A 21,600-nucleotide genomic window follows, 5' to 3' on the forward strand; every position below is an offset into this window, starting at 1 on the left:
ATGCCATTAAGACTACTAACCGTGCATCACTCACTGCCCAGCATCTGCACCACTGTCTGCGCATTGCTCTGACAACCTACACGCCTGACTTCAGTGCTCTTGCTAAATCAAAAAAATGTAATTTCTCTCATTAAATGTTGGCTACATGATAAACAACAGTAGTAAGTTACACATTTTGATATTTGCAGGTTGTTTGCACCAGTTTGAATATTACTGCTGAATCTTTTATATCAATAATGCAATATTATGCACTTAATGTGGCCACTGGTGTGGACAGATTTTTGATAAATGGTGCATTTTCAATACTGAAGGATTTTCCTTGTAAAAAAAACTCTGCACTGTCATTGTTAGATTTCTATCCATAGTTAGCAACTGCTGGCTGAGCAGACTGTTCTAGGCAGCAGTATTGTTACTATTTAGGATTAAGTTTTGCAGGTTGTTTGTTACAATTTAAATGTTACTCAGGTGTCTTAATATTCACTTAATGTTATATTATGCACGTAATCTAGCCATAGATGTGGTATGGCTCACATGGACTGTTTATTAAGGTGTCTGATGATGCAATATTTGCCTTGATAGTTTGCACCTTTATTGTTATAATTGAGTGCACTTAAGCCCATCTTGTCTGTTAATGAAATGGCTAAATTTCTAAATGTCTGGTATTGCTCACTCGGACTATTGCTCACGTTATATGGCCATTTGAATGTAGACATTACTTTTTTTATGTTGTGTCATGATGCAATGCAATGTTGCTGTTGTGCATTTAAAAATACAGTATGCACATGTATTCAAAAAGCTTCTAAAATGATTACCCATATTTCGAGCCTCAGGCCCCTCATTTGGTATCCATTTTTGGTATCTGGCTCTCAGTAAAAACTAATTCAATAGCCCTGCACTACAGGCTGACTTGCGGCGAAGTGATCTGGTCACTCTAGTGCAGGGGTGTCAAAGTTCTATTGGGTCGGGGGCCGGATTTGTTCAAATGAGACCTCAAGTGGGCTGGACTAATTTTGCAGACATCACTATAACTTGACACATGGATTTATAGGCTAATGTGTGATTAGAAAAAAAGACAAAAAAAGGTACTTGTATAGAAAACTGCATGTTAACGCAGAAAATGTAAAAGTACTTTAAGCAGGGGTTAACTCTGTCATAGTAAACTGCATGTTGCCACATGGAAATATTTAAATGTACCACATTACAGAAGAAAACATCAATAATTATGTTTTGGTTGAGATTATTATTTTATGTTTTAATATTGCTGTTCAAGGCTATAGAAACTTTGACACAGCTTATTCTACCTACCCTGGGATCAGTGCATTAGAGAGAGAGAGAGAGAGAGAGAGAGAGAGAGAGAGAGAGAGAGAGAGAGAGAGACTTTAGATATGTGTGTGTCAGGCCACAGCACAGTTTACACTCGTTAAGGTTCATTACAGATTAAACCTGCTCACATGAATAAGTTATCACAAACACACAGAGTGTCTTTGATGCAAAGACCGAAGTCATCTTCACATATTTTAGTGTTAGGCATTATAAAATGATAACATGTTTCCAAACGAACAGACTTGAATTTATCCTTCAGCGTTGCGCACTGCAGTCTGATCAGCTCCGTGTGGAGTGCACGTTTTTCAACTAAGTAAACTCAGTTAAACGACTTTTGATATGAGTCTGGCAGTCCGTTCTTCTACGTGTCCGCACTATCGTAATCTAACTCTGTCACTGACTTTATGCACCATGAACCTGTGCCATCTCTGTGCGCAATTCGAGGAAGCATTTTAGCGCTGCTCCACGGTTAAACCCGCGGACCTCTGTATGCTCGGGCAGCTTGTGCGTGAGATCGTATTTGGATAAGAATGAAATGTTCAGTAATAGTTATATTTTTACGGTCTGATGAAAGCTGGTGATAAAGTCGCAACAGCAGGCTACTGCATTTAGAAGTGATGTCGCGCTGAAACTTTTAGGTGACCAACAAAACATGTTCACCTATGGGTGACCTAAAAATGAACCATCTGTAATTAAAAATCAGTTAATATTCATTTTAATTTACTGTTTTTACAATAACCAGAGGTAAAACTAGTCGGGAGATGCATCAGGCTCAACGCCGGTGACCGCAACCTACACTTCTGTCTGGATGTGTGGAGACGGTCTGGGCCGTTACGCATGGCAGAGATGATTGTTTTTTTATTTGCACGAGCTGCTCTTGGTGGCTAACTCCATAGGAAGCTTTGTTATTATCAGCCAAAACTTTTGTTTTTCATCATCAAAGACAGGAGAAACTGGAAAGAAGTGTGCATAGAACCGAAGACTGTCAGGATGCGCGCGCAGTGCAAAGGTGTGCCTGTTGTTAAGTCCCGTAGCTTTGATACAATTCTGGCAACTTGTGACCAAATAAAACTAAAGAAATATCGCTCCTTCGATCTCTCTTGAAAACCTGCATTCTGTGTATAACCAGGTTAAAATTATTATTATTATTATTTTATATTTGAAACTTCACCAAATCCTGATAAACATTGAAGAAATATTCGTTTTAACATGTTTAATGTCTGTTTTGTGGCTCACTGAAGTTCAACTGTTAATACCTGTACTGTCACTTTAAGAGGTCGCAGTGTGCGTGACGTCATGTGTTGTGCTTCTCTCAGTCCGCGCTAAGCTCACTGAGAGAAGGTAAGGATAGTTTGCTCTGCTCATGGTTTAGCACTATTTCTTGTTATAGACAATGTAAAGTGCAGCAGTTTGCAATTGGAGGTTACTCTTTAAGTTGGTGAACATGCAGAAGAGTTGTGTTTTAAATGTAGACTTGTGAATGAACTTTATGAAGTTTATTAGCAGACACATGTTTCCAAGTGCTACAGGGTTTCCCTTATGTTTATCTGCTAACAGGGGACTGGAGACCCACGTGTGTGAGAGAGACTGCATGTTACTGAGACTTTTGTATTTCTTTTTGACTTGTGCAGATGCAGCAGCCAGCACGGTTCACAATAAATGAGAAACCAGTAGCAGATCGTGGTCCGAGTACTTCTTTCAACGCAACACCAGAACACAACGCAGATATCACGACCAGTAACAGATGTGCATCCAGTGAAGTTTAGAACTTGAGCAGGACAGGCACACCCGTTACATGTGTCACCTCTCTCAGGTGTTCAGCCTGTTTGCTGATTAGCGTAATGCAGGAGCAGCTTGTGCGCTCGACTCGTCTTTTTTATGATACTCCCTGCTGAGAAGATAGTTCAAAGTGCCCCATTTAATTAATTTTCATATCATGATATCAACCTTTAAGTTGCTCATTATACATAGGTTTTAATACAATTCGGGAGAAATACGTATTACAAATATTTAATTTATAAAAAATCTCAAAATATTTTTAAATACATTTCCTCCTCCTTCCCAAAACGTCTCGCGGGCCGGATGAAACCTGCTGTCGGGCCGGATCCGGCCAACGGGTCGGGCCGTATGTCTGACATCCCTGCTCTAGTGGCATTTAAAGGGATGCTGAAAGAGCACAAATTTAAATCAATTGGGAGTTGTCTATGTTAATAGCCCTGCTTTGGACACCTGACTTGACTTTAAATGTGTTTGTATGATGTTTTTGTGCGTATTTGCCATGCATCTACTTTGTGTTTTTGATGTCTGTTACTTCTTTCTTTTTTATTATTTTATTTGCCACTGATGTACCCAGGTCTCTCTTGAAAAAGAGATTGCAAAATCTCAATGAGACTACCTGGTAAAATTAAAAAATAAAATTAAAAAATCTACATGGTGCTAGTGATGACTTGGTGATATTATGGGTTTTCCACCAGGCTGCCAGAGGTCAGGAGATGGTGATGGTTTTGTGGTAGTCCTGTTCCTTAATTGATTGTGGTAGAAAGGAAAAGCCCCTTTTTGAAACAACGATTAACTTCAGTTCATTTGTAGTTTGACTTTTATCCCCCAGTTACGGCTGCAACCTTCCTGGTGTTACAGTCTGAGTGAGTGACACGCCAGCTGCACACAAGTTGATGATTTTTCAGTGAAATTCATTGTCCTGGTCTTGTCTCATTCTTGTCCTGCCTTGGTCTTGATCTTATCTCGGTCTCTGAGCACTCTGGTCTTGGCTAGTCATGCTGGCTATCATAGGTTTTGTTCATTATTACCGACTATAGTAGAGACTAGAGCACAAAACAAGTTTACTGTCATTTGGGAATTTATATAAATTATGAAAAATGATATCGTTTGAAGTTCTGTGATCACTGATGGCACTCATCAAACATATTGAGGAGCTCAGTCTGAGTTTAAAAACAATGTTTATGTCTCATCATGATGTGTTTTTACTCGTCCTTTGTAAAGTTATCATGGAGAAACTGCATTTCTTAATGTAGTCACTGGCTCCATGATGATGAAGTATCTTAAGACAGTTTGTGATAAAAGAAAAGAAAAGTCATTTTAACAACTTTGAAAAAATTAAAAAAAGACAAAAAGTGTATTTCTCATTGATTTAATGAACAGATTATCAGAAAACGATACACACACATCTGAAGCAACAAGCTAATATTTATTCTTTAGAAACATGAAATAAAGAGAGAGAGAGGTGCAGAGTGAGAGCAGTATCACAGTAAAACCAGCAGCAGAGTCCCAGTGAGTCATTACTGGGAACACTGGTCTCTACTCAGACTTTCTGTGACTCGAGCCTGGGCGCCCTGGGTGGCTTCACAGGTCACAGAGCCCACCTTCCTCCACTGGTCTGCAGAGAGCCTCAGGGTGCTGCTCCAGCTGTAGAGAGCGTCCCTTTCCAGCACCGCAGGGCTCCTGCTCTCCTCCCAGCTGCTGCTGCTGCTGCTGCTGCTGCCGTCCACGTTCCAGGCCAGACTCCAGCCTGAGGGGAAGCCCTTGTTGGCCAGACACATGAGCGTGGCCTTCCCCTGCTCCAGCTCCTCATTGGAGGGGGGCAGCACCGTCAGGGTGGGACGCACATCACCTATAGGAGACACCAATCAGATTAGAGGACAGGGAGCACACAGCTGTCAATCAAACACCACACCCTATAGGACACCTTTAATGTCTGAGAGTTGATTTTCTTTTTTTAGGAGTTTCTGTCAGATGTTTCTTTCTGCTCCACCGGTCACTCACTCACACATTGTTTCACTTCCCTTTAAGAAGCCTCTCATGCACATCAGCACACAGAGAGAGAATCACACAGAACGACCTGAAATATATTTAAACTACATCTGAATCAAATTAAAAACATTACAAACATTCCCCATCAAAATAATCCAAAAACTTTGCAACACATTTTTAAAACAGTTTGTAGGTGAAGAAAAAAAACAAACTAAAACAGAGAATCAACTGAACACATTAAAATGTTCTTCATGTGAATTCAAATCAGAAAAATGTCTAAATTAGACGCATAAAGAGATCAGAGATTACATGCATTTTAAAACACCGTTCTTTATGTTTGTTTTGTTCGGTTCATTCAAACAACTGAATCAGATAAATACCTTAAAGAGTTGTCAGAAAATGAATCTCAGGAAAACATTTAAAACATTCTCTTTGTTAAATATCAACCTGTTTATGTTTCAGTGTGACAGAAATCAAACTGTCCTGAGTGAACCTTCACGGTAAAGCAGGACCGATAAAAACACGATTTCATTAGAGTTAGAGTTTCACGATGACAAATATTACAAATAAACAGAGAGACAGCTGCTTTAACATTTCCAATAAATGTTAATGACAAATAAATTTCATTCAGTTGTTTCAGTCATTAAGGCGTCCATATCGATTGTTAGAAAAACCTCATGAATAGAACATTATTTAGCAGCTGTCTCTGAGGTTGTCAAATTGTGATTTATGTGGATCAAATATAAAAATCTGTATTTTAACATTAGGTTTAATATTCATACAGAAACTTACTTCCAACATCCAGTCTGGTTCCTCCACCAAAAGTCCACCACAGTGGTACAAAGTCATTGAGCGGCCGTACAAAAACCTCTCACTGTAGAGACACACGACTCTCTGACTTTAACACACTGAAGTCAAACTACCACAACTCCACATGTCACCTTACCATGAGAGTGAAAATCATCTATTTCCCAACAAATAAAAACTCTGGCTTCAAACATTTTACCTTCATTTAAATTCAGTCTGTGTTTCTGTTTTAAACTGAAATCCTTTAAAGTCAAATGTTGTCTTTATTCTTTCTAAAACAATCGATTTAAAAAGTAAAGGTCAGTATTTTCTTTTCCTCCAGGCTTGAATATGAAGACAAAAGACACCAGAATAACTTACTGATTGAATAAAAAGATGAATATGTGACTTACTTCCAATATCCAGTCTGGTTCCTCCACCGAACGTGTACCACAGTGATACAAACTGATGGAGTCGTCGTACAAAAACCTCTCGCTGTAGAGACACACGGCTCTCTGACTCTGACACAAACACAGACACCTGAATGAGTCTCTGCCTGCAAGACCTCTGAGACCAAATGAAAACAGAATTTAAAAAGATTATAACAAATTAAAGAATGTCTTTCTTTGAGATATTTAAATTATTTTTAAATCATTTTCTCAAGAATATTATTAATTATCGTGATTTATATCAGAATAAATGTTTCTAGAAGCATGAACATGAAATCATATTAAATTTGTTTTGAAAGTTTTCTAATTAATTGTATAATTAATTGATTGATTGATAAACAGAGTAATGAGAGTGATCCCTGTTGGAGTCAGTCAGAACATTTCCATAGAGAGCCACTTTGCATCAGCAGCACCATGCTCCAGTGCTCTGGGAGAGTTTATAGTCCTGACAGTTGAACACTGGATGACTGACAGCTGTCCTTCATCACAACAGAAATCCTCGTCCTCATCATCAAAAACATGACTTTGATCTGCGTCCTCATCTGGACTCTCCTCCTCTGCTGCTGCTTCACAGGTAAAGTCCAGAGAATCAAACTCCTCTCCTCTATGAACATCCGTCCCTCTGAAATGAAGCCCACTAAACCCTGATGCTGCTTTCTGTTTTTGTCTCTGTATCCTCAGAGTCCAGAGGACAGGTCACAGTGACTCAGCCTGCAGCAGTGACCTCTGCTCTGGGAGCCTCCGTCTCCATCTCATGTAGGACCAGTCAGGATGTTTATGTCTGGAGCAGCTACCACCGTTTAGCCTGGTACCAACAGAAAGATGGAGGAACTCCTAAACTGCTTATATACGATGCTAGCACTCGAGCATCAGGGATTCCAGGTCGTTTTTCAGGCAGTGGATCAAACTCTGCCTTCACTCTGACCATCAGTGGAGTCCAGACTGAAGATGCAGCAGTTTACTACTGTCAGAGTTTTCACTATATCAACAGTCAGGATGTGTTCACACAGTGAAATAGCGTCGTACAAAAACCTCCCTCAGTCAGACTGAACAGAAACTGAACTGACTGCTGCAGCTGGAAGTTTCTGCAGAGACTGACACACTTCACTGAGGACACACACACACACACGCACGCACGCACGCACGCACGCACACACACACACACACACACACACACACACACACACACACACACACACACACACACACACACACACACACACACACACACACACAAACACACACTGTGAAGAGAATAAACACAGCATCTTTTAAATATCAAACATTTTCAGCCCACTTCTCCCCCCTCTTTCCTCACCATGATGGTCAGACACAGCTCATTTACATATTTAAAGGTACAGACACAGAAACAGCCTGTTCTGAGCAGGGCTGAAATAGAGGGGTTTATAGACATGATCAAATACAGGATCAGAGTGGATTTAGAACAAGAAACTTCACACACAGGGGAAGAGGAGGAGAATATGTGAACTTAAAAGAGGGTGTTGTGTTTTGGGGGAGCATAAAGTAAGACTTGAAACAGGTACCAATATTGTTTGACTTTTTTTGGCAGGTGGGCTTTATGTGCCTTTATTGTAGAGATAGGAAAGTGGATAAAGTTAGAAATCAGGGAAACAATATGATGGAAAGGAGCCACATGTTGGCTTCGAACCTGGGCCAACAGCCTCCGTACATGGGGCGAGCGCATTAACCACTACGCCAGCTGTGCCCAATTTTGTTTGATTTTTACTGATAACTTATCCAAGTAAAAAATTCTGGTTTCATGACAACCAAACTAGGACTTCAGGTTCAGGTTCAGGTGACTGTATCTGTGGGCAGATTTGTTTTGCAGCCAGCAAAGCGACGTCCATCATGAAACACAATATGAAACAGATGTAACAAGAAACAACACAGTGAAGAGAAGGTCAACAATTTAAATTGTATTTATTGAATTAGGACATTGCACATGAATCAGCAAATCAGCCAATCCCATCTAAATCAATATGCCGGAATTAGCACAAAAGCTACATTTCATCTGTAGTCCCTAAAGGCAGGTACGAACAAAAAACATAAAATACATTTACAATTACAGGACAGCAAACAAAATAAATTATATTAATAAAGAAGATAAAAATAATAAAAATACTTAAGATTTCACCAATCAGGGCTGATAAGAGAAAGAAATATCAGCCAATACGATCAATAAAAAATCAGAATTAAACAACCATTTGAATTAATCAACACTCGTATGATGAAGATCAACTTCATGAACTTTTTAAGATCAACATGATTCAGCTTGTAGCCTCCAGCAGGGTCATCAAAGTTCACAAGCTGAAACGCGTCATATTAAGTTAATAAGATAAGACAAGATAAGATAGATAAGATGAACTGTATTGTCCCAGTGGGAAATTTGCCTTGGACTTCATCAAATTGATCTTCGTACTACAAGTGCTGCTGGAGTCTTTTACCCTCTCCAAGCCTTTCAGCTGAACTGTAGGTATGATTCTCTGCCAATCACAGACACACACAGAGGCAGACTGACAGACAGACTATAAGAAATACGTTTTTAAAGGGATCAGCAGAATGGGCGGGATGAGGACATTCTGACATAAAGCAGCTAAGTGAGAAGACAGCTGGTTTCCCATCAGTTTAAAATGTTGACATCATTAAATTGTACAAACCTGTGTGTGTGTGAAAATGTCTAAAGCTAAAACACTGAGATCTTTTGTCAACCAGAGACTCACTGCTACTGCTGAAGAGATATTTGATCTGTTTGAAAGAACGATGAGGAGCAACTTCGTCGATCAAAAGAGGAAAACGAGCGACAACACAGACTGCTGGATGCTGTTTACAACCCTGAAGTCCGCTTACACAAATATGGTTTGTGTAGTTTATTGTTAGTGTTGATTTAAAACGATGAGAAGCAAGCTACATTCTCACATAACTGTTAGATATGTTGTGATGTGCTGATTTTCTTTGGACACAGATCAGGAGTTTCAGAGGTTAAATCCAACTAAATTCCCCAGAATTAAATTACAGCAGTCCCTTTGAATTCATATCACCATGGAAACCTTTCAATCTCACACACAGTTGTCCGAGATGATCATCATCAACAACAATATCTAAACCATCGTCATCAGGTCGTAGGTACTTATAAAGTGCTGGGTCTTTTGCTTTTTCTTAAAGGTGCAGAGGGACTCTGCAGATCGAATGGAGTTTGGAAGTTCATTCCACCACCAGGGGGCGACAGAGGAGAAGAGTCTATTTAGCATCTTAGGACCCTGTTGTGAAGGTTGGATCAGACGCCTTTCATTGGCAGAGCGTAGTGGGGGGGAGGGAGTGTAGACCTGGATGAGAGAGTTAAAGTAAGGAGGAGCCGTTTTTGTGTCTGTTTTGTAAGCGAGCAGCAGAGTTTTAAATTTGATGCGAGCAGTAACTGGGAGCCAGTGTGAGGAGATGAACAGCAGAGTGACATGTGCTCTTTTAGGAAGGTTGAAGACCAGTCGTGCTGCTGCATTTTGTTTCATCTGCAGGGGTTTGATAGTGCATGTAGGAAGACCTGCCAGTAGAGAGTTGCAATAGTCGATGTGTGATATCACAAGATCCTGTACCAGGAGCTGTGTAGCATGTTCTGACAGGTAAGGTCTGATCTTCCTGATGTTGTACAGGGCAAATCGACTCCATTTGTTAGTCTTAAGAGCTTTATGCTCATATTATGTAACATTTAGGGTTTTTCTAAGACTTCTGTCTGTCCCACTGTCTCCCTTACTCTCATTGGGCCTCATTCACTAATATGTGTGTAGAAATGTTCTTACTCTGCGCATTAAATAAGTGCATACGCAAAATCACCGTCAGATTCATGACACGTGCGTACCAGCATATTTTGTTCTCACCACCAGGCGTATGTGAGTGAATCAGAATCATTCTAAATCGGCAGCATACTACCACACCCCCATCTCTCCATATAAGGACATCCGATTGGTGTATCAGGACGAGAGCGGAGAGGTGGAGACATGTAGAAGTTTTTAGGAGATGGCTCCAAAAGGTAAAAAAGATTGGTGTGTCTGGGGGTTTAGATGATGTTACAGTGAATTACAGAGTTGCAGCAGTACGTGCGTTGGCAGACAGAAGCTATGGCAAGCCCTTTTAACATTAAAACAGTCTGGCTGACAAGTAGCAATTTAGTTTTCACTAGTGGAAATTACATTTTGACATGTTGAAACATAGTTTCCTTCCTGGTATGTCACTGTAAAATATATTTGTCCAGGAAAGTTAAAAAATGAATACCAGGCTGCAGTGACTAAAATAAGACAAAAACACGTAAACAAGAACAACAAATTGTTGAAAATGATTATGGTGGTCTTAAAAAAGTCTATTACATGTTACCAAGTGTAATTTATGTCGGTAGGCTGTAGTTTTTTGGTAACTTGTGTATACTTTACTTGAGGATCTTCATTAGGAAATGCTTTAACTCTGTTACATTTTAAAAATAATTATTCTTTTTACACCATACTATTATCTGAACCCTTCAGTTAGACCTATTAGCAACTCTGAAGACATGATCAGCACAGAAAACATGTTATAAATTGATGACAATTTTGCCCTTTCAAAGTTCAAACCTACCAACGTTAAAAGGAGATCAGAGTCAGCATAACTGTACCATTAATTATTTGAACAGAATCTTTAGTCTCTATGTTCCCTACATCAACGATTGAACACTTCAAACCATACAACTATACAAAATACATAGTGTAGTTTAACTTTTGATACTTTAGTGCATATAATATTAAATCTTTCTTCTATTATATATGTACACATTTAGATACAGGACTCTAAGACATACATTAAGAGATTGTTTTACAGTTTAATAAGGTAGTCAGTAATCTGCAATGCATATATTTGAAAGTCATTTTTTAGCTCCCTGTTGTTGCCTATTTTTCAGGAGGCCGTGGCAGACCAGCCATTGATGTTTCAAGGCAGCAAATAGTGTTTCTGCTGAGACAAGGATACACTGTCAAGCAAATGGCTGGCATGTTTGGTTGCTCCTCATCGTTTCTTTACAAGAAAACAAAGCTGCTTGGAGTGTCTGTTCGAAGAGGACATCTACCAGTGACAGACGAAGAGCTCATCCAACACATCACAAGACTTCATGGGCTTGATCCTAATACAGGAAGTGAGGTACAGTAGTTTTTATGTTTCCCATGAAGTATACAGAAAATGTATTTTTTAATTTGGGTCACCAATACAACTAGCTGAAAATGTTTTTGGTTTGTGTGTTGGTTCTATGTTATTAGATGATGAGAGGATTCCTCCGAGCTGAGGGGCTGTTCGTTCCACGCCGTAGGGTACGAGACGCATTGACCCAGATAAATCCTGCTGCAGCTGCGCGCAGGTGGAGCAGTGCTGTGACCAGAAGGGTGTACCATGTTCCCCATCCCAACAGTTTATGGCACATAGATGGAAACATGCGCCTCATAAGGTAATTGGTCTGTATGTTATATACATGACTAACTATTAACAGGGATGAACTCCATAACTACACAATATATTCTCTAATTTATATAATTTATGTTATCAGATTATACTCTTTTTGTAAGAGAGACCTGAGTCCAGCAGATAGAAAGAAAAACAAACACGGACAGACTGACCAAATTACATATAGCATCAGAGAAAATCACATACATCACTAAATACATTTGAAGTTGAAAGTTTGTATTATATCAGTTGGCGTTATGGATATGGTGGTGGAGAGCATTGTTACGTTTGACGAAAGTTTTCCATAGATGTTCAGCTTGGTTGAGTTCTGGTGACTTAATGGCCCAAGCATTTATTCACATCATTTTCATCCTCACCAGACCATCCAATGAGCTCTGGTGAACAGAAGCATCTCACTTTCAGATGTTTATGTTTATTTTATTTAAGGGTTTTCCTTTAATTTGTCCCTGTCTGTACATTTACTGAGTAGTTTCAATGTACTATAATCTAGAGGTATAAAAACAACTCCACCAATCTGTTAGATTGATAATCAAATGTACCTTTCTCCTTTATGTTTATCACAAGGTGGGGTTTGGTGGTCCATGGAGCCATTGATGGACACTCTCGACTGATCACATACTTGAATTGCAACACAAATAATCGTGCCTCCACTGTACTGACACAGTGTGTAAAAGCAACCTGCATGTATGGCCTTCCTTCCAGAGTTAGATCAGACTATGGAGGTGAGAATTCACAAGTTGCACTGTTCATGAACCTTGTTCAAGGTGTGGAGAGGAGGAGTCACATCACAGGCGAGTCTGTCCATAACCAAAGAATAGAACGTCTTTGGAGAGATGTTTTTCTGCATGTTCTACAAACTTTCTATGATACATTTTACTCTCTTGAGAATTCTGAGCTTCTTGATCCTGAGGATGAACTCCACAAAATGGCACTGCAAATTGTCTTTCTGCCAGAAATTCAGAAAAGACTTCAGAACTTCAGAAACGCCTGGAATAACCACAGTCTGCGCACAGAAAACAACAGAACACCTGTCCAAATCTGGATTGCAGGAATGCTGGCCAATATGGAGATGGACAGCACAGCCATCAACAATGTCTTTGGTGAGGACCGTTACAGTGAACAAAGTTTGGAGGCCCTTTTGGCACACCATGGGATTGGCACTTTCCCCAGTCTAGATGACGATGACCATTTCCCAGCTGTTGTTGTGGAAGAACCCAGAATCCACCTCACTTCACAGCAACTCGTCATCCAGGCAGTTGAAGATATTCCAGATATGACACAGAAATACCAGACTTGCTGCACAGTAATTGCAAATATGCTTGTGTTGCCCCAAAGTGAAAATAATAGTGTATAATAGTTAAGACCAAACTGACTTTAAACTGACAATTTAAAGTAATATCACACAGTAGGGAGTGATGTTGTACTTAATATCGTCACTGCGGCGTGTGTCTACGACAGAATCGTAGCAGTGATGATATCCAGAACAGCATCTCGACCTCGAGTGTGATGTTGCTTTTATACAACAGTAATACAAGCAGAAAATAGTGGTAACAAGTAAAAATCAACAACAGATTATTTTAACTCCACCAACTCAACTAGTTCCACAGTTTAACTAAAACTAGTCTCATTCTATGCAACCCAAACACTCTCCTGCACTATTACTTTGTTGGTCTCCATGGTTACCACAGAGCAGCTTCTTTGTAGTACAAATCTTAACTTGTGTTATAAATGGTAATGGTAAATGGACTTATATAGCACTTTTCTAGTCTTCCGACAACTCAGTGCACTTTTACACCACATGTCACACCTTTTCACACACTGATGGTAGTGGTCGCTATGTAGTATCATCCATCAGAAGTAACTAATCCCATTCATACACTGGCACCGAAGCAGAGGGAGCAATTCAGTAAGTGTCAATTCAAAGTATTCAAAGCTCCTGGCTGAGGTGGCGTGATACATGTTGTGAAAAGTCCCAGTGATGTTGTGTCCTATATCGTCACTCATGTAATGCCTCTGATCCAATCATATTGCTTGGTCAGAACTAACTGTTGTATAAATTACCATATACCATACCTTATGATGGAAGAAGTATTCTGCTCCTGTACAGAAGCAAAAGTGATATTACCACACTGAAAATACTCCTGCATTTAGACATTGTATAGTAAATGTTCACTGACAATGTTTTACTATTATAATATTGTTTCAACAAATATTAAAGGCAGGTGAGGAATCCGCTCATTCTTTTATTTAAAGTACCCTCTATATGATCATAGTTAAGTAATGTAATATTTTGTCTAATGACCAATAATAAGACTACTTCTTGCAGAAACAAACTTCAATTAAACAATGGATTTTTTAAATATTTTTTTCAACCTCTGTGATATTTTATTGATATTTTTATTGTCTTGGTCTGGACTCGGTCTCGTTCCCTAAATGTCTTGGTCTTGCCTCGGAGCTCTCTGGTCTCGGGCAGGTCTTTGTCACGGTTAGTGTGGTCTTGACTACAACACTAGTTTAAAGATTTAAAAAAAAATCTTTATTAATTTTAGGGCAAAGGTAATGCTCTACAGTTAAAGTCAAGTAAGCTTTTCATTGATTTTAATACATTTTTATTTGCTACAGAGGCTGAGAAAAAATTATTTAGGAAATGTTGACATACTGCAGTTTTTCAGAAAATGCTCAGGTTTTGGGAGGTTGTTTTGAAACAATGCTGAGATTTTAGAGAGTGTTTATCTAGGACCCTGGTTACATTATGCAATGCCGAAACCTGGAGCCTGCAGAATTCCTTCTGTCATACAGCTTTTGAATTTCTCATATTGTTTGTGAATGGGCAGTCTGAGCACTATGGCGCATGTGTTTGCCTCTGGAAAGATTTTAGTGTCTTCATCGTGGAGAAATTCAATGACAGGATGCTGTGGGAAGCCCAGGGGAGGCACTGCTGAAGCTCCAGAGGCAAACTCCAGCACCATTTCCAGCGTCAAGGGGCTGCATTCTCCTTCTACAAAGACATGAGCAAAGGAAATTATAGCTCACATGGAAAGAAATATAAATGCCTGTCACACTAATAAGCTTCAAGTATTGTACAACTGCATCTACATGGAACTGATGAAACTATAATTGCACAATAAGACACAAATGACTGACAGATCAACCTAACCTGATTCCAATTCCTAGGGCTGGCTCAGTGGTCCAGCCAAACACACACATGCCATTGAAATATCGTACCCTCAATATCGATTAACCAGTCTCTCCAGAAACAGATGGTCTGATTTTCCAGGGGTCGTCTGTTACTTCCAGGGACTGAGAAATCAACTTCAAACAAAGTAGACAAGTCTTTGGCCTCCAGTGGTTTCGGTGCACTGGTGAACAGGTCCTCAAAGATTCCAGGGTGAGCCCTAAGCTCATCAAGGAAACCCAGAGTTTTGAAAGCTTCCTCAAACCTGAAAAAAAAAACCCACATAAATTAGAACATTACAAATCAATGTTATATGAACAAGTTTACCCTTTCACACCCCTCAGTTTTGCCCTGATGGATAAACTGCTCACTGTCTCAATGCCACGTGCATCCGCCCATCAACAAAATAATGTGCTGCAGACTGGACCAGGGAATCCCTCTGCTCCAAGGATGTGATGTATCTCAGAGTTCCCATCATGCTCAGACTGTCTTCTGCATCTGTGATTGCATCATTTGCCTCGTGGACAGTCTGAGCTTCTTTTATCTAAAAAAACACAATAATGAGAGTAGTCCTATTTAGGGGAAAAAATCTACAGTGAAAATGTAATGACCAGGCTTCAAAAACTGTGCAATACACACCTTTAATAACTTTTCTCTGAAAGACTGGTCTCCCACTTTATCCAATGAAGCAGGAGGTGGAGATTTACCACAAAGCTGGAGAAAGAGAGGCTTAGAAAAGAAGGATGGGCCAACTCCACCATGGATTATACACACGGTCACCATCTTTCCAATCAGGGTGTACAGTCCAGTCTCAAGATCTGAAAAACAAACATTTATGTAAAGATTCAAATAATTTGTTTTATACAGGTTACACTTCTTTTTAAATAATTACTTACAATGAGTATCAAGAGCCAACAGCCTATCATTCTCAGGCCCATCAAATATCTTTGAGTGCTGTACAGCCCTCATTAGCAACCGCAGGTATTCCCTGGTTGGCCCTCCGTCATCCACAGCCCCTTCTCCTTCCCCCTCACTGTCAACAAATATCACATCCAGCTTTGCTCCTGGGTCAAAGCGCCGTCGTTTAAACGCTTGAAGGCTACCCTGCAAGATGTTGTCTCTGCAAACGTTTATTTGATTGCTTGTGTGATTACAGGTGAGATCCACTTTGCTGAGGAGCTTCATCAAGACAGTTTGCAGATCAATTCTGTGACATAAAATCAAATATAAAACTTAGATGACAAAAGGCAACTTTGAAGTTTGAGAATAAATATTCAAATGAAAGTAAAATAACATACTGAGATGATGAGGATTCACTATTCTCCACTATTGTTCTAAGAGTTGGCTGAAGAGGCAGTGATCGTACAGGAGACTGGTGAGGAGGAGAAGGAAGAGGAGGAGGAGGAGAAGGAGCAGGTGAAGGGCTCTGTTGGTCTATGGCAGGGCAAGCATTGCTCGGGTCACATGCATCTATTATCTGAATTTGAGGCAAAAATACACACAAATACAGATACACAATATACATTAAAACTGTCATTTTTAAAAACTAGTACAAATGAAAATGTTTGAAATGACATTGCTAATCACCTGTCCAGCTGGTGTTACCATCCACTGAACATAGAGGGTCGAAAACCCTTTGATGTTGTACTGCTCAATGGATCCTGACAGTGTGCTTTCCAGTACTTTGGTTGATGCTGCTTCTCTAAGACAAAAAACCTCACTGGCCATTTCCTCTTGCCCAACAAAATCAAACAATGTCTAAAGCAGAGAACAGAAACAGGACTTTACATCTATGAATTATCATACTATGCACAACCCACAGCAAAACTTAACATCAGAGGTGAACTCCTTCTCAGAGGTTAACATTAAGACAGGTAAAGTGATAACCTGAATAGATTCAGACAAGACAAACTTCCTCGTCCTCTCCAATACATTAGGAAACTTAAATTTGAGCAGCACACCATCAGTAGGCTCTTCAAAAGCTTCCATTCTGTCTTGTCTTGCCTCAATTGCCTATAACACATAATTATACTTGTATGAATTTTAAAATGCATTTTTAGAGCGACAGACTGTGAAAGAGTAATTGAAATCATATTTCATTACATAACTAATAGAATTTACCTTTAACCGTCTCTGTTCCTGTGACTCCAGTCCCTGTCGTCTCATTTCCTGTTTGAGATAAACGAAAATATGTTTTCATCTAATTAATACAATACAAATGTTTTTTTCCAATGACAATCCAGCATGAAAGTAGTAGTAGGGTTTTAGAATCAAAAATGGGCTGTACTTTATTTGAAGTTTAGTTTCTAACCCACCTTAAACTGAAAGAGTGAAAATCTTTACATGTTTCTATTTTGTATTTCTTTAGTATGTTTTCAGTAGAGGATATTTCACAGTAATCTTAAACATTCATTTTTATCAGATTTGAGAAAACATTTCTACTGTTACAGCGTGTCCAAACAAGCGTCAGCGACATGATCAGCCTGATTCTATAGTTTCCTATTGGAGGGTCCTAACTGCCCGTGTGTGATGCAGGGCGCCATTTTTACCCTGATACCCTGTTTCTATTATCCTCTCTGTCGCTCGCATAGACAGATGAAGAACAAGGGAGGACAGGGCTCTACAGGTGTAGAGAGTGGTGCATTAATAAAATCCACATCAGGATTGAAATGTTGAGCTTGTGTCAACAACACAAATGTTGTTTTTATTCCAGCTCACTGCGAGTCGTTTATTGAAGAACCTCTGAGTGTTGTGATTTGATTCAACAGCTCACCCACACCCGAACACGCGAACACATCACCCCTGTCCTGCAAAATCTCCACTGGCTCCCTGTCCCTTACCGTATCCAACTCAAAATCCTTCTCCTCACACATAAAGCCCTTAACCACCAGACCCCCTCCTACCTCACGGCTCTCTTTCACCCTCACACTCCTGCACGCAGCCTCCGTTCTTCAAAACCTCCTATCTCCCCCTCTTAGAACCAAGTACCAAACCTGGGGGGACAGAGCCTTCTCCATAGCTGCCCCCTCCCTCTGGAACTCACTCCCTACACATATTCAACACTGTACCGACCCTCCTACTTTCAAATCACTGATCAAAACTCACCGCTTCAAACAAGCTTTTAATGTATGATTGTGATGTATTTCCTGTTTTCTGTAGTTTTACCTTTATTGTTGTTGTCTTTATGATTTGTGTGTAATGTTGCAATGTCTGTTAGTCTGTCCTTACTGTGCTGTTCTTTCTGTTTTTTCTCTTTTTCAGAGTGTGGGTGAACATGGGATGTGGCAGCTCAAGAGTACAGAGAGGTGGTCAGTGATGTCATGCCAGAATTGTTTTATTGGTGTACAGTCCTATGTGGTGTGCAGGTGAGATGTCCGTTACTTGAAGGAATAAGAGAAAACCCTTTGAAACACAATCCATTGTCCTCGTCTATAAAAGGATAAATATCTGCAGTGTGATTAAATGTTTCAATCAGAATAAATGTCCTGCCTATAAAAGTTTCATTTCCAAAATAAAATGTTTACACATTTTTTTTCCATTTTTTAATTAACACAAATCCGCACAGGATTATTTTGTTTAACTTGAATCTTTTACCGTTCTTCTACAGCCTATGAAGAATTTAAATGTTGAACTGGTCAAATCTGTCAGGGAGAAACATCCTGATCAGTTGAGTACAGCTACAGTTCAGTGACTCTGTGTGTTTGCATATAAGGGTTCAGCCTCTCTGCTCTTCAGTGTTGATCAGTGTCTGTCCACACCTTTCAGGGACTCTGACACACCTGCAGCACAAGCATGATGTCACTGGTTATACTGACGGTCACCCTGGGGCTCCTTGTTCAGGGTCAGACTCTTATCTGAAAAGTTTTCCTCATGGTGTAACCAGGTTCATTGAATTGATGTGCTGCTGCAGAATTTACAGAATGAGACTCTTCTGTTTGGATGATGATCATCTCTCTCTGAGCTGGATTTGTCTCAATAATCTTTCTCCTCTTTTTTCATGTTTCTTCAGGTTCCTCAGGAGACATCCTCCTGACTCAGACTCCTGGATCTCTGTCTGTTGTTCTAGGACAAACTGTCTCTATCAGATGTAAAGCAAGTTCACATGTGGACAATGAGGTAGACTGTTATCTTCAGAAACATGGAGAAGCCCCTAAGCTCCTGATTTGGTGGACTTCCAACCGTCAGTCTGGAGTTTCAGATCGTTTCAGTGGGAGTCAGTCTGGAACTGACTTTACTTTGACCATCAGTGGAGTCCAGACTGAAGATTCAGGAGATTATTATTGTCAGCAGGGTAGCAGCTACCCGTTCACACAGTGATACAACATCTTACAAAGACCTCCGTCAGCTGTAGAGGAACTGATCTGACTGAACAGCTGCAGAGTAACAGATGCACTTTACAACTTTGTCTGCTAACTAGGTCCATAAAACAGAGAACAGTTTATAGTATAACTCTGTTTATTGATAAATTTGTTTGAAAAGAGCATTAAGAAAATAAGTCTGAACAAACTACATTGACTGAAGATAAGCTGCAAAGTGAACACGTTTATAAAAGGACCCAAACGTTAACAACACTTAGATTCATACTTTTTTACAGATTATTTTTGGAGGTTTTCAAACATCATGTTCCTCTTTTATACATTCAGAGCATAATGTGTAGTCTTTAGGTTAACTAAACGCATGACATGATTGTGAGTGGCATATGTTCATTAAAGAAACATCAGTTGTTCCATATGTTGAGGTCATAATGCTGGTAGTAAAACATTGAAGATTCTATATGCTGATGATATCATACTTTGCTTATCTTTTATTCTTTACTTTATCTGATAAGCTGCATCGTTCCAGTATTATTCCAGTATAGTTCATATATTTGAGCACATTTTAACTATAAAAAAAACACGTAATTAAAATGAGAAAATAAATGTAGCACTTTTACCGTCTATAGGACTAAAGTAGCTACCACTACACCAGATGTTTCACCAAAAATTAACCGGTTGGTGTCTCAATTAAGTAGACGAGAGGATGGTAGTTTTAACAACATAGTATTTATTTAAGAATGTAACACAACGTTAAACAAGTTAAAATGAATGACCAATACAGGTGACACAATAGCTTTATAAATATATGCAGTTCACTAGACAAGGCACACATACATTACTGTGGCACTGTGCAGGGATGACTGATGAATCACTTGATCCCCATAGTAAGAAGGTACACAGGGAAAAATAGCTGCTCCTAATCACACTCAAGATCCAACTGATACATTTAACAACACTCCCTAATAATCACTAACTTCACCTGCTCACGCAGCAAATAAATCATGCATAACACTACAAATTAATACACACAGCAAAAGGGATCAAGGCTTTCAGAGCTACTACCCTCGCCCCTATAGCTTTACTATGAATTCATGAATTGCACTTCGCCCATAAAGTCTATTGCACGTGGCCCGTCAAAGTATCTAATTTGAAACTACTTCTAAAAATAAACAATTAAGTAAATATTAAAGTGGGGAAAAACAGTGACAGTTTTTAGTTAATTCCAAGTCCTAGAGAAATAAACAAGACTTTAAATCAATCAATATCAAAAACATATTAATTACATTTCTTTAAAGTGTCAACCCAAAATAGCATACCTTTAATTCATCAACTTAGCACCCAGACCAGCAGTGTGCTTTTAATGTTGTGATGAGCTAATATACTAATATACTAAAAAAATATATAAGAAAATAATTACATAGTGTCACATAATTTGATACATTAATTTTGCACAATAATAATCAGCAAGTTTACTCCCGTTGCTGCCGATGATGATTAAGAGCGATAATAAAATACAAACTAATTATTAAAGCCCAACAGAGATGATTTCATTCACAGCACAACATGAGGACTCTCATACCGTTAAAACAATGAGTCACTACAGAGTCCAGTCGTCCTCCTACTTGTTGTAATCCACGATCTACAAGAGTGAATAAATTTAACTTTAGCCCTGTTCTTGCATGTGCTTTCATACTGTGTGGATAGTTACGTTTTAAGTTCAACAGATCACTTACCACTAGCAATTGTTTGTAATCAGTTCACCTCACGCTGCACTTCCTTGTTCTACACACAGGTAAGACAGGGCGAGCACTTGATTACATCACCCTTATATAGCCTCTACCGGGGACTGACAAGCAACCACATTACATAAAGAAGGAATTTCTAAAGTCATTAAACCTTTAGAGACACATTAATATTTACATCCATCTTTACTGGCTCACAATTAACCTCCCACTCCTCCCACACACGTGAACATCCATGGACATAGAGATTATTAATAAAAATAATAATGATAATATTTTGGACTATATAACACATACATAGTCCATATTATCCCCTGCATATCCGTTAAAACCAAAACATTGTCTAAAACCTTTAAAATTATGTCATCGAATGAAGGGCCAAGCATGACCTGAAACCATATAAAAAAATAAAAAGCACATTTCCTTCCTCATGCACCAAAACTGCCCAATAATGCATTTACACTGAAAGGTATTCTTCACCTTAACTATTAAAAAAAACTCTTCACAAAGCTTCCAGTGAACTCACATGATGTTCACAGGGACACAGG

At 39.3% G+C, this 21,600-nt stretch overlaps 3 gene segments (V, D, J or C); 2 read left to right on the top strand and 1 right to left on the bottom strand.

Annotated features, from left to right (window-relative positions):
• LOC132990871 (Ig kappa-b4 chain C region-like) overlaps window positions 1-21,600 on the top strand; it is a 637,710-nt gene that overhangs the window by 362,185 nt on the left and 253,925 nt on the right.
• Window positions 4,510-5,279, bottom strand: LOC132991460 (Ig kappa-b4 chain C region-like). The segment is given in 1 exon segment: window positions 4,510-5,279. A coding segment is annotated over 1 exon segment (261 nt).
• Window positions 18,787-19,314, top strand: LOC132991639 (Ig kappa chain V-V region MOPC 21-like). The segment is given in 2 exon segments: window positions 18,787-18,835; window positions 19,004-19,314. Coding segments are annotated over 2 exon segments (357 nt in total).

The sequence above is a fragment of the Labrus mixtus genome, chromosome 16, assembly GCF_963584025.1.
Source record: "Labrus mixtus chromosome 16, fLabMix1.1, whole genome shotgun sequence".
NCBI lineage: Eukaryota > Metazoa > Chordata > Actinopteri > Labriformes > Labridae > Labrus > Labrus mixtus.